The following is a 17,236-nucleotide window of genomic DNA, read 5'->3' on the forward strand; positions in this document are numbered from 1 at the left end:
CCGTGGTAACCATACCATGAGCCACGACAACAAGGTGCGTGCGGGACAAGGACTGTTTGCATGAGCGCTGCAGGGCGTGAGCAGGCACACATTTGGGAGAGCCGGCCCAGGGCTAATGCCGGATAGGGGGATCCCAGCCCAGAGGCCTGGGTCGATCTGCTTCAGTTTACCCCATCTAGAGCTGGGCTAACAACAGTGAGGTCGGGTTGCTAGCAGTTCCAATCAGGTTTTCAAAAATTGTTAACTGAAACATTTTAATTCAATTTCAAACTTTTTTTTTTTTTTTTTTTTTTTTTTTTTTACATTTTTGCGTTTTTTAAATAAAATTTGGGGGGGGGGGATTAAACAAAATGGGGGGCGAGGAAATTCCAAAACCAAAAGTCATTTCAACCCCCAAAACTGAAATCTTTCTTTCTGAAAACATCAAAATGTTTCATTTCAAGATTTTGGAATTGTTTTTAGGGCGGTTGGGTTTTGTTTGACTTTTTTTTACTGGAAATATTTGCGGGAATCGACCCAAGTTCACAAAATGTTTCAGTTGACTGGGATCTGCAAGTTTCAACTGTCAAAAATTTCAGATGAAAAGTGTTGCCCAGTTCTACTCCCAACTGTGTGGTCATTGCTCAGTTTTTGTAGAACAGCCTGGCGGAGGAAGCTGTTATATGAACCCCGTACGAACTCGGTCTCTGTGCAATCACGTGGTTCATGTATTTCCCACCAGGATTTGGCCACTTGAGGCTATTCTTCAAAGTATTGTGCTGTCGAGTATTTCTGCAATGACAGCCCAGAATGAGTAGTCAGCAGGGACCGAAACTGTGACCTCTGCAAAGGCCTCTACTGCTTGAGCTCAAGGAGCAGATATTTTGCACTCGGGTGGCAGTAGTGGATTCAACCCTGTCTGCGTGATCTAGCCAATAAAGGGTGACAAAGAGGCATTTGGGAATGACAGCCCCACAAGAGCGGACGGTGAACTTTAGCACACCTGTGTGCATGCCATTCCCAAACTTGCACTCCTGCACAGGGGCCAGATTCAAAACCAGTATCCACAGAGGATGTCTTGTTCAGCTGCCTGCTCCAAACCTGTGACAATACCCAGCATCGGGGGGTAGCCATGTTTGTCTGTATCCACAAAAACAATGAGGAGTCCGGTGGCACCTCAAAGACTAACAGAAGAAGTGGGGGTTTTTAGCCACGAAAGCTTATGCCCGAATAAATCTGTTAGTCTTTAAGGTGCCACCGAATGCCCAGCAGTATGCAAGGGCCTTTAGTTCTCTTTTCTCTGCGGCCCTCTTTTTGATCTGCACCTCCGTTAGGGTCAGGACAGTGGTTCTGGTCTGGTTACTACTTGGGGGGAAATTGTCCTGCCCCTTTTTGTACGGTTGAAGCCTTGGCTGCTGTTTGCCTTTGGTCTGATTTCTGTCAATACATGGTATCAGAGACCGTGCCCTTCCCTCCCCCTCAAAGAACAGGTGCTGAGCTGTATGCGCGGCGGGGGGGGACACACCTCTGAAATCAGGCCAGTTACTTAGGCTCTGAGATTCTTCACCACGTTGTTCCCCCCCAGTGTAGACGTACCTAACTTTGGAGTTAGGGTGTGTACACTCGAACGGCTAAAGCAGCAAACGGCAGTGTTTCAGTGTAGACACTCACTACGGCCCCGGGACGGGGTCTCCCAGCAGTGTAGGCAATCCGTCTCCCCGAGAGGCAGCAGCTAGTTCAACACAAGAATTCTTCTGTCAGCCTAGCGCTGTCTACGCCGGGGGTTGGGCAACAGAGCTTCGTCTCTCGGGGGGAGGGGGGGGGATTTTTTACACCCCTAAGAGACATAGCTGTGCCATTGTACGTTCCCGGTGTAGACCTGCTCTAGCAGTAGACACCCAACTGTGAAAATTGTGTCTTAACCCTTCGGCGCCTAAGTGCCCCATCCGGAAAAGGTGGAGAACTTCCCTACCTCACAGGGGTGTTGTGAGGCTAAATTCACTCAGGTGCTCCAGTGAGGAGCACCTGGAAATGCCTGTGAATGAAGTTAGAGCAAAGCCAGAGGCAGACCCTGAGGAAGGGAGGAAAGTGTCCAGCACCGGTTCCAGCTCCCTGGCTGCACGCACATGGAACGCAGACTCTCTCACGCCTTGGCTTTTGCTGTGATTGTTTCAGAGAAGATCAGAGGAAGCTGCGTTCTGATGTGGGTGGATCCCTTCCGGGTACGCCCCAAATAACACCCAGGGAGTCAACAGCTGGGAATTACCTGGAGAAAAACTTGAAGTTCCACTTGATAGTCAATCACCTAACCAGCCTGTCATCCTAGATCGATCACATGGATGCCGGGAGCCTGCCACGTAGAACGATTAAACAGGAAGGGCACGAGGTGGGGAATTCACCCCAGTGCAGAGACCCAGCACGAAGTCTATGCAGCACTTAGACCCACAGGGCGTGCACACATGGGGATATGGCCACAGGGGAGCGTAAGTGGTGCAGGCTTTTGCTAGCCGTCCGCAGAGCGGCGAAGCTCACCCTAAACGTCTGGGCATGTGACTCGCTCAGATCAGGTATTTTAATTTATTTTTAAGACTGCTCGAGTTGCACAAGGAAAGAGATTTCCTTGGAGGGGGTATGTCTGTGCAGCTCCCTGGCCTTACCTGTTACAGCTAAGATGACGGCTCCGATTATCATGATGAGCGTCTGCAGAGTGTCGGTGTAGATCACAGCTGCCAGCCCACCTGCACGAGACGGGAACGAGATACAGGGGTCTCAATTGGCACAGGGCCAGGCTTTGTTGTAATGTCAACAATAAACCGAACCATTCACCTGGAGACGCGTCCGTCGGTTATTGATCCCTGCTGAGCAGGAGACCTGCATGGCAGGCATGGAAGTGCTTCCACCAAGGTAAAACAGGAGGGCCAGCTCCGTTCACTGCTGTGCAACCAAGGGTTATGGGGCTGCCTATCTCCCCACGGGTGGGCTGGGGCCATGCACACTCCAGTTGCAGAGCAGGGAGCATAAGGGTGTTGCGCTCCCCCACAAGCATAGAGGACGATGCAGAGGCGGCTGAGCGCCGGGCCTTGCCGTCAGGGCTGAGCAGGAGTCCCAAGCGCATGGGATAAAAAGGAAGGGGACGGGGAAGGGCGGGATGGGTTCGTCTGGAAAGAGGAGCTGAAGCGAGAGCGCCACGTTCTCACGCTCCCGCGCAGATGAGCGTCTCCTTAGCACCAGAGCCCAGTCCCCGTCACCGATCTAGCCCACTCCTCTCTGCACTTCTACAGACAGCCCCCAGGGACAAAGACAGCCTCTTGCTCAGTCATCCGGCCCGTCCTCCCCCAGTAAAGCTGGAATGTCCCCCCTGGATGACTGTCCTCTCTCTCAGGCAGGGACCAGCTTTGTGTTCTGGGTTTGTACAGCTCCTAGCACAATAGGGTCTCGGTCCATTAGAGCCTCTTAGAACGGTCACAGAATGGGGCTGTCCAAACAGTAGCTGTGATTACTAGATGTGTGCGCGCGTCCAGGCCTGGGGCGCATAGGTGCTACGGGGATACAAATAAATAATTCCTTGGCGCTTTGCCCTGTTTGTAACTAACCCAGCAACAGGGCTTCCTGCACTCGGCTGAGGACCCCATTCCAGCCAACGCATGAGCCCTGCTAAGAAATGGATCCCTCTCTTTCCTTCCTTTCATCCCATTGCCCCCAAGTCTCCCGCCTCGTACTCTCCAAGCAATTCCGCACCCTCCCCTGGTGTTCTCACCCATCAGCTCCTGGCACTCTTAGCCGGTCCCCCATTAACCAACTTAGCCCTTCCACACCCTCTTGACCAAGCAACCCCTTTAGCCTTGTGGTCGATCCGAGCCTGCTCGCCTAGGGAGACGGGAATTCGGCCAGTGGAGAGCAATGGCTTAAAACGTAGCTGAGCTGTAGCAAAGGGTTTGAAGCTATTGACTCACGTCTCATGGCAAAATTTCTGGGTTTCACATAACCCGTAACATCCGATTCGATTACACAGATTTTAAGAGATGTTCTCCTGGTTCAATGGCTCAGTGACCCCACCCACTCTCTGAGCTTATAGAGTTAAATACCCGACATCAACATATGCTCTATGGACCGGAAAACATGCGGACACAATTTGTTGGGGACCAGAGAGTCACAGTGACATCCGAATACAGCTTAGAGCAGGGGTGGGCAAACTTTTCGACCTGAGGGCCACATCGGAGCATGGAAATTGTATGGTGGGCCATGAATGCTCACGAAATCGGGGGTTGGGGTGCGGGAGGGGGTGAGGGATCTGGCTGGGGACGCGGGCTCTGGGGTGGGGCCTGAAATGATGAGTTCAAGGTGCAGGAGGGGGCTCCGGATTGGGGTGCGGGGGGGGGGGGTGAGGGCTCTGGGGTGGTGCTGGGGATGACGAGTTTGGGGTGCAGGAGGGGGCTCCAGGCTGGGACCAAGGGGTTCAGAGGGCAGGAGGGGGATCAGGGCTGGGGCAGGGGGTTGGGGTATGGGGGAGGGGTGTGAGGGCTCTGGCAGGGGGTGCAGGCTCTGGGGTGGGGCTGGGGATGAGGGGTTTGGGGTGCAGGAGGGGGCTCTGGACTGGGATCGAGGGGTTTGGGGTGCAGGAGGGGGATCAGGGCTGCTGCAGGGGATTGGGGAGCAGGGTGGGCTCAGGGATGCAGGCTCCGGGTGGTGCTTATTGCAAGCAGCTCCCAGAAGCATGTCCCCCTCCAGCTCTGAGACACGGCCAGGCGGCTCTGTCTGCTGCCCCTTCCATAGGTGCCACCCCTGCAGCTCCCATTGGCCAGGAACTGTGGCCAATGGGAGCTGCGGGGGCGGTGCCTGCGGATGGGGCCGCACGCAGAGCTGCCTGGCCACGCCGTTGTGTACTACGTAGGAGCCTGAGGAGGGTCATGCCGGCTGCTTCCTGGGAGTCGCACGAAGCGGGGCAAACCCCCGACCCTGCTGCCCGGCAGGAGCTGAGGGCCGGATTAAATGGTCTGACAGGCCAGATGTGGCCCGCAGGCCATAGTTTGCCCACCCCTGGTTTAGAGGTACTGGGGCGGAGTATTGCTTTGACTGAGAGAAGAGAAGAGATTGGGCCAAACTTTCTGGGCTGGCGTGACTCCCCTGACACGGACAACGAAGAGAACCTCCTCTCACGATAATAATTCAGGGGCCTGCCAAGAATATTGGACCCGGTGGTCTGTGCAGGGTGGGAGCCAGGAACTCATGAATTCTACTCCCAGCCCTGAGCCTCACTACCCGTGAATGAGCAGGGAAATCCCATTGGTCAGCCCACCAGTAAAACAGGGAGAACACTGGTTACTACCTCCCCTCCGGGCATGAATGAGCTGAGATTGGCGTTCTTTGCAGACGAAGAGCATGACGGATAACGACACGCGGGCAAGTCGGTGGTGAAGTGCGTTCGCTAAGGCCCTTCAGATAAGGGGTTGGACCCTTTTAGGATGGTCACAGTGTGGGGATGTCACAATGGTGGCCATTAATAATAGCTCCCCCCCCGTGTGCGGACGTTTGCACCCGTTCGTATACACAAGAGAGAATTCAAGGCACATGTTGGAGAGGGCGGAAGTTACTGCACATTAGAACCTCACTCGTGCAGCCCTCACCGCGGTCGTCCTGCTGACTTCCCTGGACCTACATAAAGGCCGCGCGATCAGGAGTGCAGGCAGCGTCCGGAAGGGCAGCCGCAGAGGGCAGGGAACCCCGAGCCAACGAGCCCAGAGGTATTTCGGGAGCTAGGGGCGGAATGTCAGCGCGGTGTGCCCAGCAGAGTGCCAGCCTCTGAGTCCTTCCTGCTCCAACACTTCGCAGCTTACCAGCGATGGTGTAGAGAGCTGTGACCACCAGCATCAGGACGGTGGAGAGGTAGAGGTTCCAGCCCAGGCAAACTTGTACAAACAGGGCCCCCGAGTACAGATCTGTCTGCATGTGAAATAAAGAACACAGCGTTTGGGTGAGGCCCAGGGCTATGCCCTGCCAACACCCGGAGAGGTGGGAATGGGGACAATCTACCCAGAGCTAACCTGGGTACCACAGAGCTTAGCACCTTCTTCCATACACCCAACAGGAGGTAAGTGCTTCCCCACATGGGCACTGCGTGATGTGAGCTGGAGGTCTCAGCCCGCTTCAGCTGAGTACAGAACCACTGGTATTAACCAGGGGACTGACCTGCCCTTCCCACCCGAGTAGTGCCCTGCAGGGCCGTGCTGGGCAGGCAACACCAAGGGAAGCTCCAAATGCCACTTCCCCGCGGTGGGCCCATTTGGAGAGAAATAGAGTAGGATAGTCGTCAGGGCTGGCAACCCAGCCTCTCTCGCTCTCACACAGGAGTCTAATCCTTAACGAGGAGGCAGTGTGGTCTAGTGGCTAGCGCACTCGCGTGGCACTCAGGACACCTGGGTTCCGGTTCCCAGCTCTGGGGCTGGCCTGCTGGGGGCACCTTGGTCAAATCAGTTGACTGCTCTGTGCCTCAGTTTCCCCAGCTGTAAAACGAGGCTAATGATACCAAACGCCTGGGTGACACACTTTCAGTTCTCTGGAGGACAAGTGCTATAGAAAAGCTCGGGAGTATTATTATCCCGCCAGGCGCTGGCATGCCCCCATTCCCTTGAGAACAAAGGAGAGTTAAGGGTGGTCAGCACCTGCCAGGATCAGGCCTGTCACTGACCCATTTACTCCTCTTCCCTGCCCCACTGCTGACCCTACCGCTGAGAAGCCAGATGGTCACTGCAGAACTGGACCCAGCCAGACTCAGCATCTCCCCAGGGTATATAACTCCTCACTAGCACACTCTCCTCCTAGCACTACTTTCAGCCGAGGATCTCGAAGCACTCTAGAAACATTCACTCATTAAGCCTGACAGGCAGGTGAGCGCCAGGTGGGGAAATTGAGGCAGGGCCCGGCCAAGTGACTCAGCCAAGGTCACGCAGCAAGTCAGCAGAAGATTCAGGAGCAGAACCCGGGAGCCCCGAGTCCCCCATGCCACTGCCTCACATCTTTGTTGTTTCAGGCTAAGGGCAGGTCATCCTCTCAGAGCGGGATCTCTCCCCTGGTGCTCTGGGGAGAGGAGACGACCCTGGGGGGGTCACTAGCTCAGCTACCTCGGAACTAGAGACACTAATTCCCAGTTATGCTGAACTGCTGATAGGACACACAATGGCACAGAGCCCCAGCACCTTGGAGTCTCTCACCTGTGGCAGTGAGCTTGGCGTGGCACCAAGGGGAGGACGGACCAGGCGGACAAGAGGGGCGGGCTGCTCCCAGCCCCGGGCCAGGCACTCAGTTCTGCCGTGAAAGGCCATTAAGCTGCCTCATCTCTGCAACATCCCCCCTCGGGCCGGTCCCAAAGAGAGGCCGTGGTGGCTGGGGAGAGCCGGAGGCAGAGTGGAAGAGGGCACGGCCCCCAGGAGAAAATGGAGCCCAGGAAACACACGGGAGTTGTTCTCCCCCGCGGCGGCAGGGTGCCGCAGAGGCTGTGCAGCATCCAGACCCCCCCCCCCCATAGACCCTGAACCTAGAGACGGCTGGAGGGGAGCCCTCAAATCCAGAGCCAGCAGGAGCTTTGCGCCGCAGCTCAGCTCTTCCCCTCGGTTCCTGTTTTCTGTCTACTCAGCAAACTCATCTGCCGTCTCTGCCACCCTTCGGCAGGCCAGCGGGCACACGTGACACGTGCAGTAAGGGGGGAGGGCCGGTCTATCCCTCTCTGCTTGACTGGATTTGTTCCCTTGGCAGCCGCTGCCACCTTTGAAAAGCCTGCCAAGCCGTTTCCCAGAGCCCCGCTCCCCGCCAGCGGGAGTGGGACGCTGAACCTGTCTGAGCTTTGGGCCATCCCCAGCGGGGCGGTGGGCCATGAGCTGGGGTGCTCACATGGGCAAATGGCACCGGGCGGGGGGCGGGAATCTCTTGCCAAGCATACCACAGATAGGATCCACGCCAGGAGAGGAGCAAACGGGCTGAGTGCAAACACTAGAGGAATCACTAGGTCTGTATTTTTATAGCACCTCTTATCCAAGGATCTCAGAGCCAACAATAAGCTCAACCCCCCACAAAGCTAATTAAGGATTATACCCATTTGACAGATGGAGAAACTGAGGCACTCAGCGGCGATGGGTGTTGCTTGCAGTTGGGCAGCAAAGAGTAGCAAAGTGAGGGATCGAACCCAGCAACCCTGACTCCCAGTCCCCTGCTCTAGCCACCACACCAGATTTGCAGCTGCCAGGGTTGGGTGTACGCTGAGATCAGCCAAAGGAGCCGTTCTAACACACACCGGGGGTTCTGCGAGACCAGCTTCTGGAGCACAAGGAGGAGGTGTTGCTATGAGATTGCAGCAAGATGCCTTGAGGAACCCCAGGCCTGCAGCTCTGCTAGGACACCTGGGAGAGGCCTGCCCACCCACATGGAGAGCTCTCTCCAGGGCACCGTCCAGACGAGCCTCATTCATTTGTGGCACCACAGCTGGTCAGAAGGCTGGACCATCACAAGTGGTTTCAGCGTCACAGACCCTGCACTTGGCTGGACTCACAGGGGACTTGGCCCAACTCTCTAGATACCCAGCAGCAACGAGAAAGGGAACACAGGGGGCTGGCCCAGAGTTACACGGGTTCTCACGAACCACGCTGGGCTCAGCTCATTCCTGGCGTCACACTCTGTTCGAATCACGCGGCTCCATGGGACTTGGACGGAAGGACCCAAACCAATGGCCACCCATGGGAGACTTCCCATTGCCCAGCGGAGAGCATGCATGGAAAGATAAGTGGGAGGTTAGTTAAAAATGTAGGGCCAGATCCTCAGCTGGTGCAAATCAGCCCAACTCCATGGACACTCATTTACCCCAGCTAAGAATCTCAGCCCTTTTCGGGTGAAAGTCAGCCTGAGTTCTCAGGGCTGCCAGGCCGGTGCAGGATGTGTAGTTTATATCTCCTTATGCCAGCTCCCAGTTAGTCAGGCCTCCAAAGCAGAGCCTTTCAGAGAGGTCACAGGAAGACCTGCTGACAAAGGGCGAGAGGTGGTTATTAGTAAGAGACCCTTTCCAGGATGAAACTTGGTCCCAGACCAGACTGGCCCTGGGAGGCAGCAAACAAGGAGCCAAGAGAACTGGCCTTTATTCCAGTCCCTGCTGGATGACCTTGGGCAAGTGAGTTTCCCTGTGAGTACAACATGGATAACCACACTCGCTCACCCAGCCTGAGAAAGCACCGAGATCGACAGAGGAAAGGGCTAAATATAATAATTCATACCCTAACCCCTCGCACACTTTCTATAGCACCTTCCACGCCAGGATCTCAGCTTCTGGCCTGAGAGGGGCAGTGCCTTCTGTGTGGAGCAAGGGAAGGAGGAAGGAGAAGTTGTCCCAGAAATGCAGACAGGATGGTGGACGGAGCAGGAAGAGCCCCAAGCTCCGCAGGTCACGGGGGATTGTAGCACCTTCCTCTGCAATACAGAACCCGGGTGCAGGAGTCATTCCTTCGCCAGCAGGATCTCCAACATGCCTGCAGTATTTCAGTGGGAGCTGGACTGGCCCAACAGACGTTACTGGAAGAGTCCCAGATTAACAAGGCCTTTAACTTGACAAGTTCAGGAGAAGAGGAGGACTTGGTAAGACTCAGCCCCATGGGAGCGTCACGAATGCAGCCTGTGGATATTCTGTGAGCTGGTGGGACGCCTGCCAATTTAATCAGGAGGGTCCCGGCTACAAATGGTGCTGCGGTGCAGTCCAATCCACGCAGCTGAGCTGCGTCATGCTCAGCTCAGCAAAGCGGGGCATCCAAGTTCTCCCTGGGATTAGCGGCTGGGCTGTGCGGGTGGAACCGAGGGCAAGCTCTAGCTCATCAAGCTCAAGGCCAAGGCTTCTCTGAGGGCGAGGTGCAAACCGCAGCCACGTGGGCCCAGCCTCACACTGGGTGACGAGAATGAACCAGCCCTGTCTGACATTCCCAGGAGCCAGCCAGCCAGGACACGGGAGGGTCCCCCGCTGTTCTCTAATCTCCCAAAGAGTGTCCACAGCACGTTCTGCCGAGCTGCATGGAATCAGCCCCCTGGCTGGACCTGCCAGGTTCCATCCCTGCTGGAGATATGTGAGCTGTTGCTGCTCTCGGTGCCTAAGACACAGACCCAGCACCGGTGCCCAGCCCAAGCAATTGGGCTCTGCATTGCGGATCTCTCTCTGCAGCATCCCAAGGGCATGGGGGTAAGCAAGAAGGAATCCTCCCATCAGTCTGCCAAGGAGTCCCACCATGGCCATTACTGCAGCCTTCTACAGCAGCCAAGAGCCTCAGGGAGGGGAACCATGATTGTCCCCTAACTGAACAAAACATTTGACTCTTTTTAACGAACAGGTGTGCAGTTCGTAATTAATGACTGTATGATGTAACGCCCAGGCTGGGGCCAGAACTTCAGCTGATGTCCACCGAGCTATGCTGGAGTCAATCACGCTCTGCTGATTTACACCAGACGAGGCTGTGGCCCATTCATGGTCGGTGTTTTAGTTAATGTTCTAGCTAGGTTATGAATTTGCCTCAACTCCATTTTGGCCAGGCCATCTCTAAAGGAGAGGCCAGGTTAGTACCTAGGGTCCATTAAGATCTTGGATTCTCTGCTGCGGCTGGCAAGGCGGGTGGCACTGAATACTGGCTGCGCTTGATGTGGGCACCTTTCTACAGAGAACACATGACTGAAGCCGCAATTAAGCCCTAATAGGACTTTGGGTCAGCTATCTTATCCAGCCCCCCAGGAATGACACCAGATGCCAGCATCATCTCCTGGACTAGGCAATTCCACTGCAATGGTCAGAGATCAGCAGAAACTCACCAATAATAATAATGATACCCAGGGCTGTGCTCCACCCTGAGACTCTAAGGGGGGAAGGCTCGGGATGCCGGTCACGCTCCCCTAAGCTACTAGTCCCAGCACAAGGTATTATTAATTTAGGGGGTCATTCTCCATTGGTAGGAGCATGAAGAACCATCAGCTTCCGCCAACTACAGTTCCATCCCAGCATGGAGCTGGGATTAAAAGGGGCCATTGTCCATCACGTTCCCTGGAGCTCCTAATGTTCTTCTCCAGAATGATTTACCGTCTTTCATGTCAGCACTTGCCAGCTTCTAAGCTGCCATTCCTGGGAATCACCCCACCCCAGCAAGCCTCCACTTTTCCCCCCTCGCCCGGCTGGTAGGACCCAGCCTTGGAAAGCAGATTTCATAACTGTTCCTCCTGGGTTCCTTAAGGTCTCACAATGTTTGCTGCCAGCTACACTTGGTGCAAATGCCTTTAATTCCTGGCTCTGAAGAGGCCATGGCATCTCCGCCTGCTTTGTAATTTTGCTAGGGTGGCAAACAATGAGAGAACATGTGACTTGTTAATAAGACGTCCCAAAGACAAAAACAAGCTCATTAAAAGCAGGCCTGAACCATCCATGAGACAAGTCAATTCCATTGTAAAAGCAGGGCAAAGCCTTTGAAGTCAGGCCCTACGGCCTTGGCAGGAGGCTTGCCATTCCCTGCACCCATGAGTGACCTCACTTGGAAGCTGGCTCTTACCCAATGCCGTCAGCACTGCACAAGAGAGAAAACAGGCGCAAGGCAGGGTTTTGATTTAATGGGGTGAACCCTGTGACCCTGGTGAAGCCAGGACATCGCTGGAATGCGACAGCCAGGGACCATACATGATCTTTAAAGCAGGCTGATACCCACCGTGTGCTGCCCAGCCCAGATAGGGTGCTCCAGTATATTCTTATAGGATGCCATCTACTAGCTGGGGACAAAGACCCCTGGGAAGCCCATCCTGAGTGCCTGAAGTCTAACACCCCACTTGAGTTGGCAGTAGGATTTGAACCTGCCACACTGCAGCACGAAGAGCATCAGCTTCTTGAGCTAAAAGACAATCCCTTGGATGGTGAAGAAGCAGCCGCCTTATATATCTCTTAGGTCAGGGGTGTTCAACCTCTTTTCATTTGTGGACCCCTAAAAAGTTTCAAATGGAGGTGCAGCCCCCTTTGGAAATCTCGGAGATAGTCTGCGTACCCCCAGGGGTCCATGGACCCCAGGTTGAAAACCACGGTCTTCGGTGGACCAGCCACTAGGGGGAGACAAAGACACACTCTTAGTGGGCGTGACGCTGGTTTTGATCGCAGCACTCACTTCCCCACACAGACGCTGTGCCAGAATAAGAGCTGTGCGCCCATACGCGGTAGATACAAGAGCACGAGGGGCTGTTTTGCTGGGAAAAGGGAGTGCTGGGGACACTGCTTCTCAGCTTTGCGGTGCAGGGTGTTCCAGACGTATGCACGAGAACAGCACGTGCTAGCTAGGAAAATCACTATAGAGCTCTTGACCTTCATGCTCTGGGCACCAGCTGGGGCAGGAAGAAATTTCCCCCATGGGATAGAATTGCTTAGCTGGGTGCATTGTAGGTTCGTGCTTTCCTCTAAAGCATCCCGCAGCAGTCCATGTAGGAGGCAGGACACTGGATCAGTTTGTCCCTGTGTGCTTGCAAACGTTCATCCCAACGTACGGCTGGCAACAACTATCGGATCCAAATGCACCAGGAATGGAGCCCGTGTAACGGGCAGGATTGAACTGGGGACCTCTGGAGCTTAGTGCATGAGCCTCTACCGCATGAGCTAAAAGCCAACTGGCTGTTAGCTAAGGCTGTAGAGCAGACTCATTAATCTCTCTAAGTGGTCTTGGTGCCACTAGATGGGACAGAACCCCACACCCAGGAGGTGGGTGGGTTACACAAGCAGCCAGTGTAATCTCCTGGTCTAGGCGAGTTCCTTTACAAGTGCATTCTGAGTGAGTCAGAGACCAGCTGAGACTCACCAGTAATCACAATGCCCAACCGTGGTGGAATGCAGGGACAATAAATCTTTGAGGAGCTTTAGCAAAGAAGAGACACATGGTGGGGAGCGACTCTCAGGGCTTGAGACACCAAGCCCAGGCGTGGAGAGAAACACCAGAATAACAGCAAAGGTTTCAAGACACACGGATATAATCCGTGCCCGGCAGGGAGAACCCAATGAGTGACTTGAAGGTGCAAAGTTCATCTTCTTTGGAATCCTCCGGCCTGTGCTATGCAGGTCAGACCAGATGATCGCAACCATCCTTTCTGACCTTCACATCCAGGAATGAATGTGTAGGTCAACAGCCATTACAAGCTGCACAATTAGATATTTGCGATCCAAATCCAAGGGAAGCCAGGCAAATCAAAGAAGCATCCTAGCAACTAGCTAGGCCCCCAGTGGGAAAGAGGACCAGGGAAGAGAGGGCAGCTCTGCCACTCTGGAGAGAGACGTGGCATCACACAGTGCTAGTCGCCAAATAACGGGAGTTCCATACTTGCATTTCTTCAACGTTACTCCTGATGCCGGCTGATTTTCAGCCCACGACAGACATTAGTGGGCAGGAGCTGAACCTCTGAAAACAGCTGTTTCCCATGGGAAAGGCTGAATGGCTGTGTCGGATAAAGGCAGGATCAAATTAACTCAGATATCCCAGTCTTACAAGCCAAAATACCTCCTGTATTTCAAGTGGCCCTCAGAGTTTGCCACACCACTCCCCACCACAGCTCTGAAACAGTCCACACGTTTTCAGACTCAGGCTGTGATCCCTCACAATACACGTGCAGCTGTGGGCCACTCTGCAGAACTGTCAGGTCCCAAACTATGGTGTGCCCCCCACCCCCACCCCGGGGCACAAGGAAAACATATGTTCAGCTCCCAGAACCAGGGAAACAGCACACCTGGAGATCTGCCTGACAGGTCACAACAGGACTTGAAGGTGCACGGCTCCCATGGCAAACGAGTCCTTCCAAGGCTATCACGCCTCTGCCCGATTCAAGAACTTCGGCATGTGGAGCCAGTTCTCCCTGGGATGAGCAGTGGGCTAGCACACGAACCTCTCGTCCCTCCAGGCCAGGACTCCCTACCAAAGGCCTGTCTGTTATCAGGAATATCTCCAGCTCCGCCATCAGTCTGCCTAGAGCAGCGGTCCCCAGACTTTTGAGGGTTGCGCCCCGTCTGCGCCTCCTCGCCCCTGCCCCCCACCAGGAGCTGGAGGACAAGGGTAAAGGGGCCTCAGCTGGGGGGGCTCTGGGGCCAAGGGAAGCAAATCCAGGGACTGAGCCTTTTCGGAGGAAAGCCGCGGCAGTGTTGGGAAATGCCACGTGGGCAGAGAGTGGGGCAGCAGTCACCACCCAGCTCAGAGTGGCAGAACACACAGAGCTAGGGTTGCCAGTTTTGGGTGGACAGATCCCTGGAGGTTTCATCACATGACATCATTTTAATTAAAGATTAATCTTTAATGCCTGGAGACTCCAGGACAAGCCTGGAGGGTTGGCAACACTACACAGAGTGGGCACAGCGTGAACTGGTTGTGAGCGCCCCCTGGTGGGGCAATAGCTACATTTCACCAGTAACATCCCTTGGCACCGTGCTTCACAGATCCCGCAAGGCTGTGTTACCACTAGCGAGTTGCTTCTTGTTTCACCTGTGCACATGCCAAGACCTCGTCAGATCCAGGCATTAGATCATCCAATCCCTATCCCAGCAGGCCATGCAGGATTGTCCCCCTAGAGCAGTGGTTCCCAAACTTTAGCAACCTGTGAACCCCTTTCACTAAAATGTCAAGTCTCGTGAACCCCCTCCTAAAAATGAATATTTCCAGGGATTTTCTCCTTTCCCAGAGTATAAATTATAAAAGCAGTGATCTTGGAAATATAACATTTGTTTTTATGACATGCTTATTATACACTATTTATTATTATTATTAGTCATTACAGTATTTTTATTACATTATGAAAAAGGCAACACTCTTCCAAGAGCTCACTTTCGTAGCTTGTATCACTTGGAATAAGCCTGTTATAAGACAAGGCTCCTATGTTTCATCAGGTAGTATCAGATGTGAAACAGCATGAAGGGATTTAAGAACCCAACTCACAGAGTTCCTCCTACACAAGCGTTCAGGTCTTGAGCAGTCCAGGCAAATAACGCATGTTGCAACAAAGCTTAAACTTGTTCTTCATAATAATTTAAAAAACACCAGTAGCTGCCTATTTAATTTTAAAAACAGCAAAAAATATCCACCTGCCTTTCCAGGTCTTATAAGGAGTCTTCAAGTTTAAATCTCCTCAGTGTGATAGATATGCTTGCTTTGATCTGCTTAGCTCTTGGAAGTCCAGGGGCTCCGGGCTGCCGGCCCCGGGCTGCAGGCCCCGAGCTGCCCGCGGTCCCTAGGGACAGCTCTGTCCACCATGAGAGACTTTCATCCCCGAGAACCCCCTGTAATGTTTCGTGAACCCCAGTTTGGGAACCACTGCCCTACAGCACATTTCTTCCTCCATTCTGCACCCGAGCTATTTGTTTCCTCTCTGGGGGGGTGCAGGATGGATGTGGCTCAGATCTGGGTCCCCCCTTGCTGCCTGCAGTCCCAGGTCACTCTGCAGTAGGGTTGCCAACCTTCCAGGATCGACCTGGAGTCTCCAGGAATGAAAGATTATGTCAGGAATACATCCAACCAAAGCAGGCAACTCTACTCTGAACCTTGGGCCTGGCCCCTGGGTTCGATGCTCCAGGCTGGTGTCATTGGATTACAGGTCAGTTTATACCCAAGAAACTCACAACACATCGAGCAGCCCAGGAGGATGAAGAGAGGAAGTTCTGTGCGGGTCTAGAAACCCTGAATAAGGCCAGGACTCAGCTATACCCACCCTGTGGGAATCAGACACTTCCTGCAGGTGTTGGGACCCTCCAGTGGAATGCAATAAAGCTCCCTCTCCCTGCAACTCAATTTTATGGGAGGATTCCAAAACCCCAGGGCAAGGATTTTGTTCTTAATTAAACTCTACAGGTCTTTAGATTAATTCCCACTGAGCCCTGTTGGTTTCTTCCCTACTACATTTGACATTCACAGCTACATTTTTCCACCAGATGAGCAGGAAGCATCGCTGCTTGAGAAGTGACAGGCAAGGGAGAGGGGGATTCAGTTCCCCAGTCCCATTTCCCTCTTTGCTGAGGCTGCCAAGAATGGGCAAGTTAGCGCTGAGCATGTTGTGGGTTCGGCATCCTGATCTCTATCCGTCAGTCTCTCCACAGCATCACAAATGTGCCTCTCATTTGGAAGACAAAGTGTCCTAGTTATTAGCACTGAGCATCTTCTAAGGGCTGGTCGTCACTACAGGGCTAGGTCAAAGTATGACGCGAGTGTTGCCCCATCCCAAATTCTGTCCACACACAAAAATCTCTAGCTTGTGTTAAGTGGTGCTTTGAGCTCAAGCTAGCTGGCCCATGAAGATGGATTGAAGCTCAGAGTGCGTCTGACTCAAGATTAGTGGTCCCCAAACTGCGGTACATGTCCCGCTGGGGGCACGTGAGACATCTCTGGGAGGTACGCGGGAAGAATTGTGTAATGGTGGATTTATTATTTTATTTATTGTATTTTCATAATAGGCAACTCAAGACGATGCTTTACAATTCTGTGGGAATTGGTTATATAAAATATGGTAGTTAATTTACTTCAAGATGTACCAATGAGAACACAGAGATACACAGACGCTGACATATGGAGCCCTCCCATCCAATCACTGTATAGCGCGGGTTCAGGGGCCCAGCACCCGTCCAACCTGAGCTCAGAACTTAGGGGGTGGGGTTCGATAATATACACAGCACACTAATACTATATCCGTACGTACCTAACAGTGACATATGGACCGATGGCTCAAGACAGGAAGTGTGAAGAAGATACATACAAAGTGTCAGTGATGAGAGGGGTAGGGGTACGGGGCCGCTGGTAGATTTGGAAGGCAGGACGCAAAAAGAAACGTTTGGGAACTTCTGCTCCAGACCTAGCGATGCAGTGGGGACACAGCACCTTGAGGTAGAACTCCTCAGCCGCTAACCCAATCATTCCGCTCATCCCATCACTCAGAGTAGCCAGAGGAGCATGGTGCCAGGGTAGTTACTCCCATTCCCACTGGGCTCGCTCCAGGGCAGTAACTCAAATGGAGCGCTTCAGTGTAGCCACTCGCTTAGTGACGAGAGCAGCTCTCCCAGCAGTTAACGTGTCTCTCCGAGATGCAGTAGTTAGGTCCACAAAAGACTTCTTCCATCAACCTAGCGCTGTCTACATCAGCTGGGTCAACTTAACTTTTTAGTGTAGACCTGGCCTAACTGTTGGTGTTCAGACAACCCCTCACTGGTTCCCAACTCTTCTAACTCCTGCGTGTTCAGCTCTGCGTCCTCCATGACCTC

General features: G+C 53.7%; 1 protein-coding gene across 3 annotated transcripts in view; it reads right to left on the minus strand.

The window, feature by feature from the left end:
* The window catches only part of SLC5A10 (solute carrier family 5 member 10), an 82,643-nt gene that overhangs the window by 58,368 nt on the left and 7,039 nt on the right, over positions 1-17,236 (minus strand). For 2 of the 3 annotated variants that reach the window (XM_007060070.4, XM_043523225.1), the window contains 2 exons: positions 5,814-5,919; positions 2,637-2,717 (listed from right to left, as the gene is read on the minus strand). In XM_007060070.4, coding sequence (XP_007060132.2) covers positions 2,637-2,717; positions 5,814-5,919 — 187 coding nt within the window. Of the gene's footprint in view, positions 1-2,636; positions 2,718-5,813; positions 5,920-7,187; positions 7,564-17,236 lie in introns of those variants that run through there. The other variant, XM_043523226.1, reaches the window with a different exon arrangement.

This window comes from Chelonia mydas, chromosome 10 (genome assembly GCF_015237465.2).
Source record: "Chelonia mydas isolate rCheMyd1 chromosome 10, rCheMyd1.pri.v2, whole genome shotgun sequence".
NCBI lineage: Eukaryota > Metazoa > Chordata > Testudines > Cheloniidae > Chelonia > Chelonia mydas.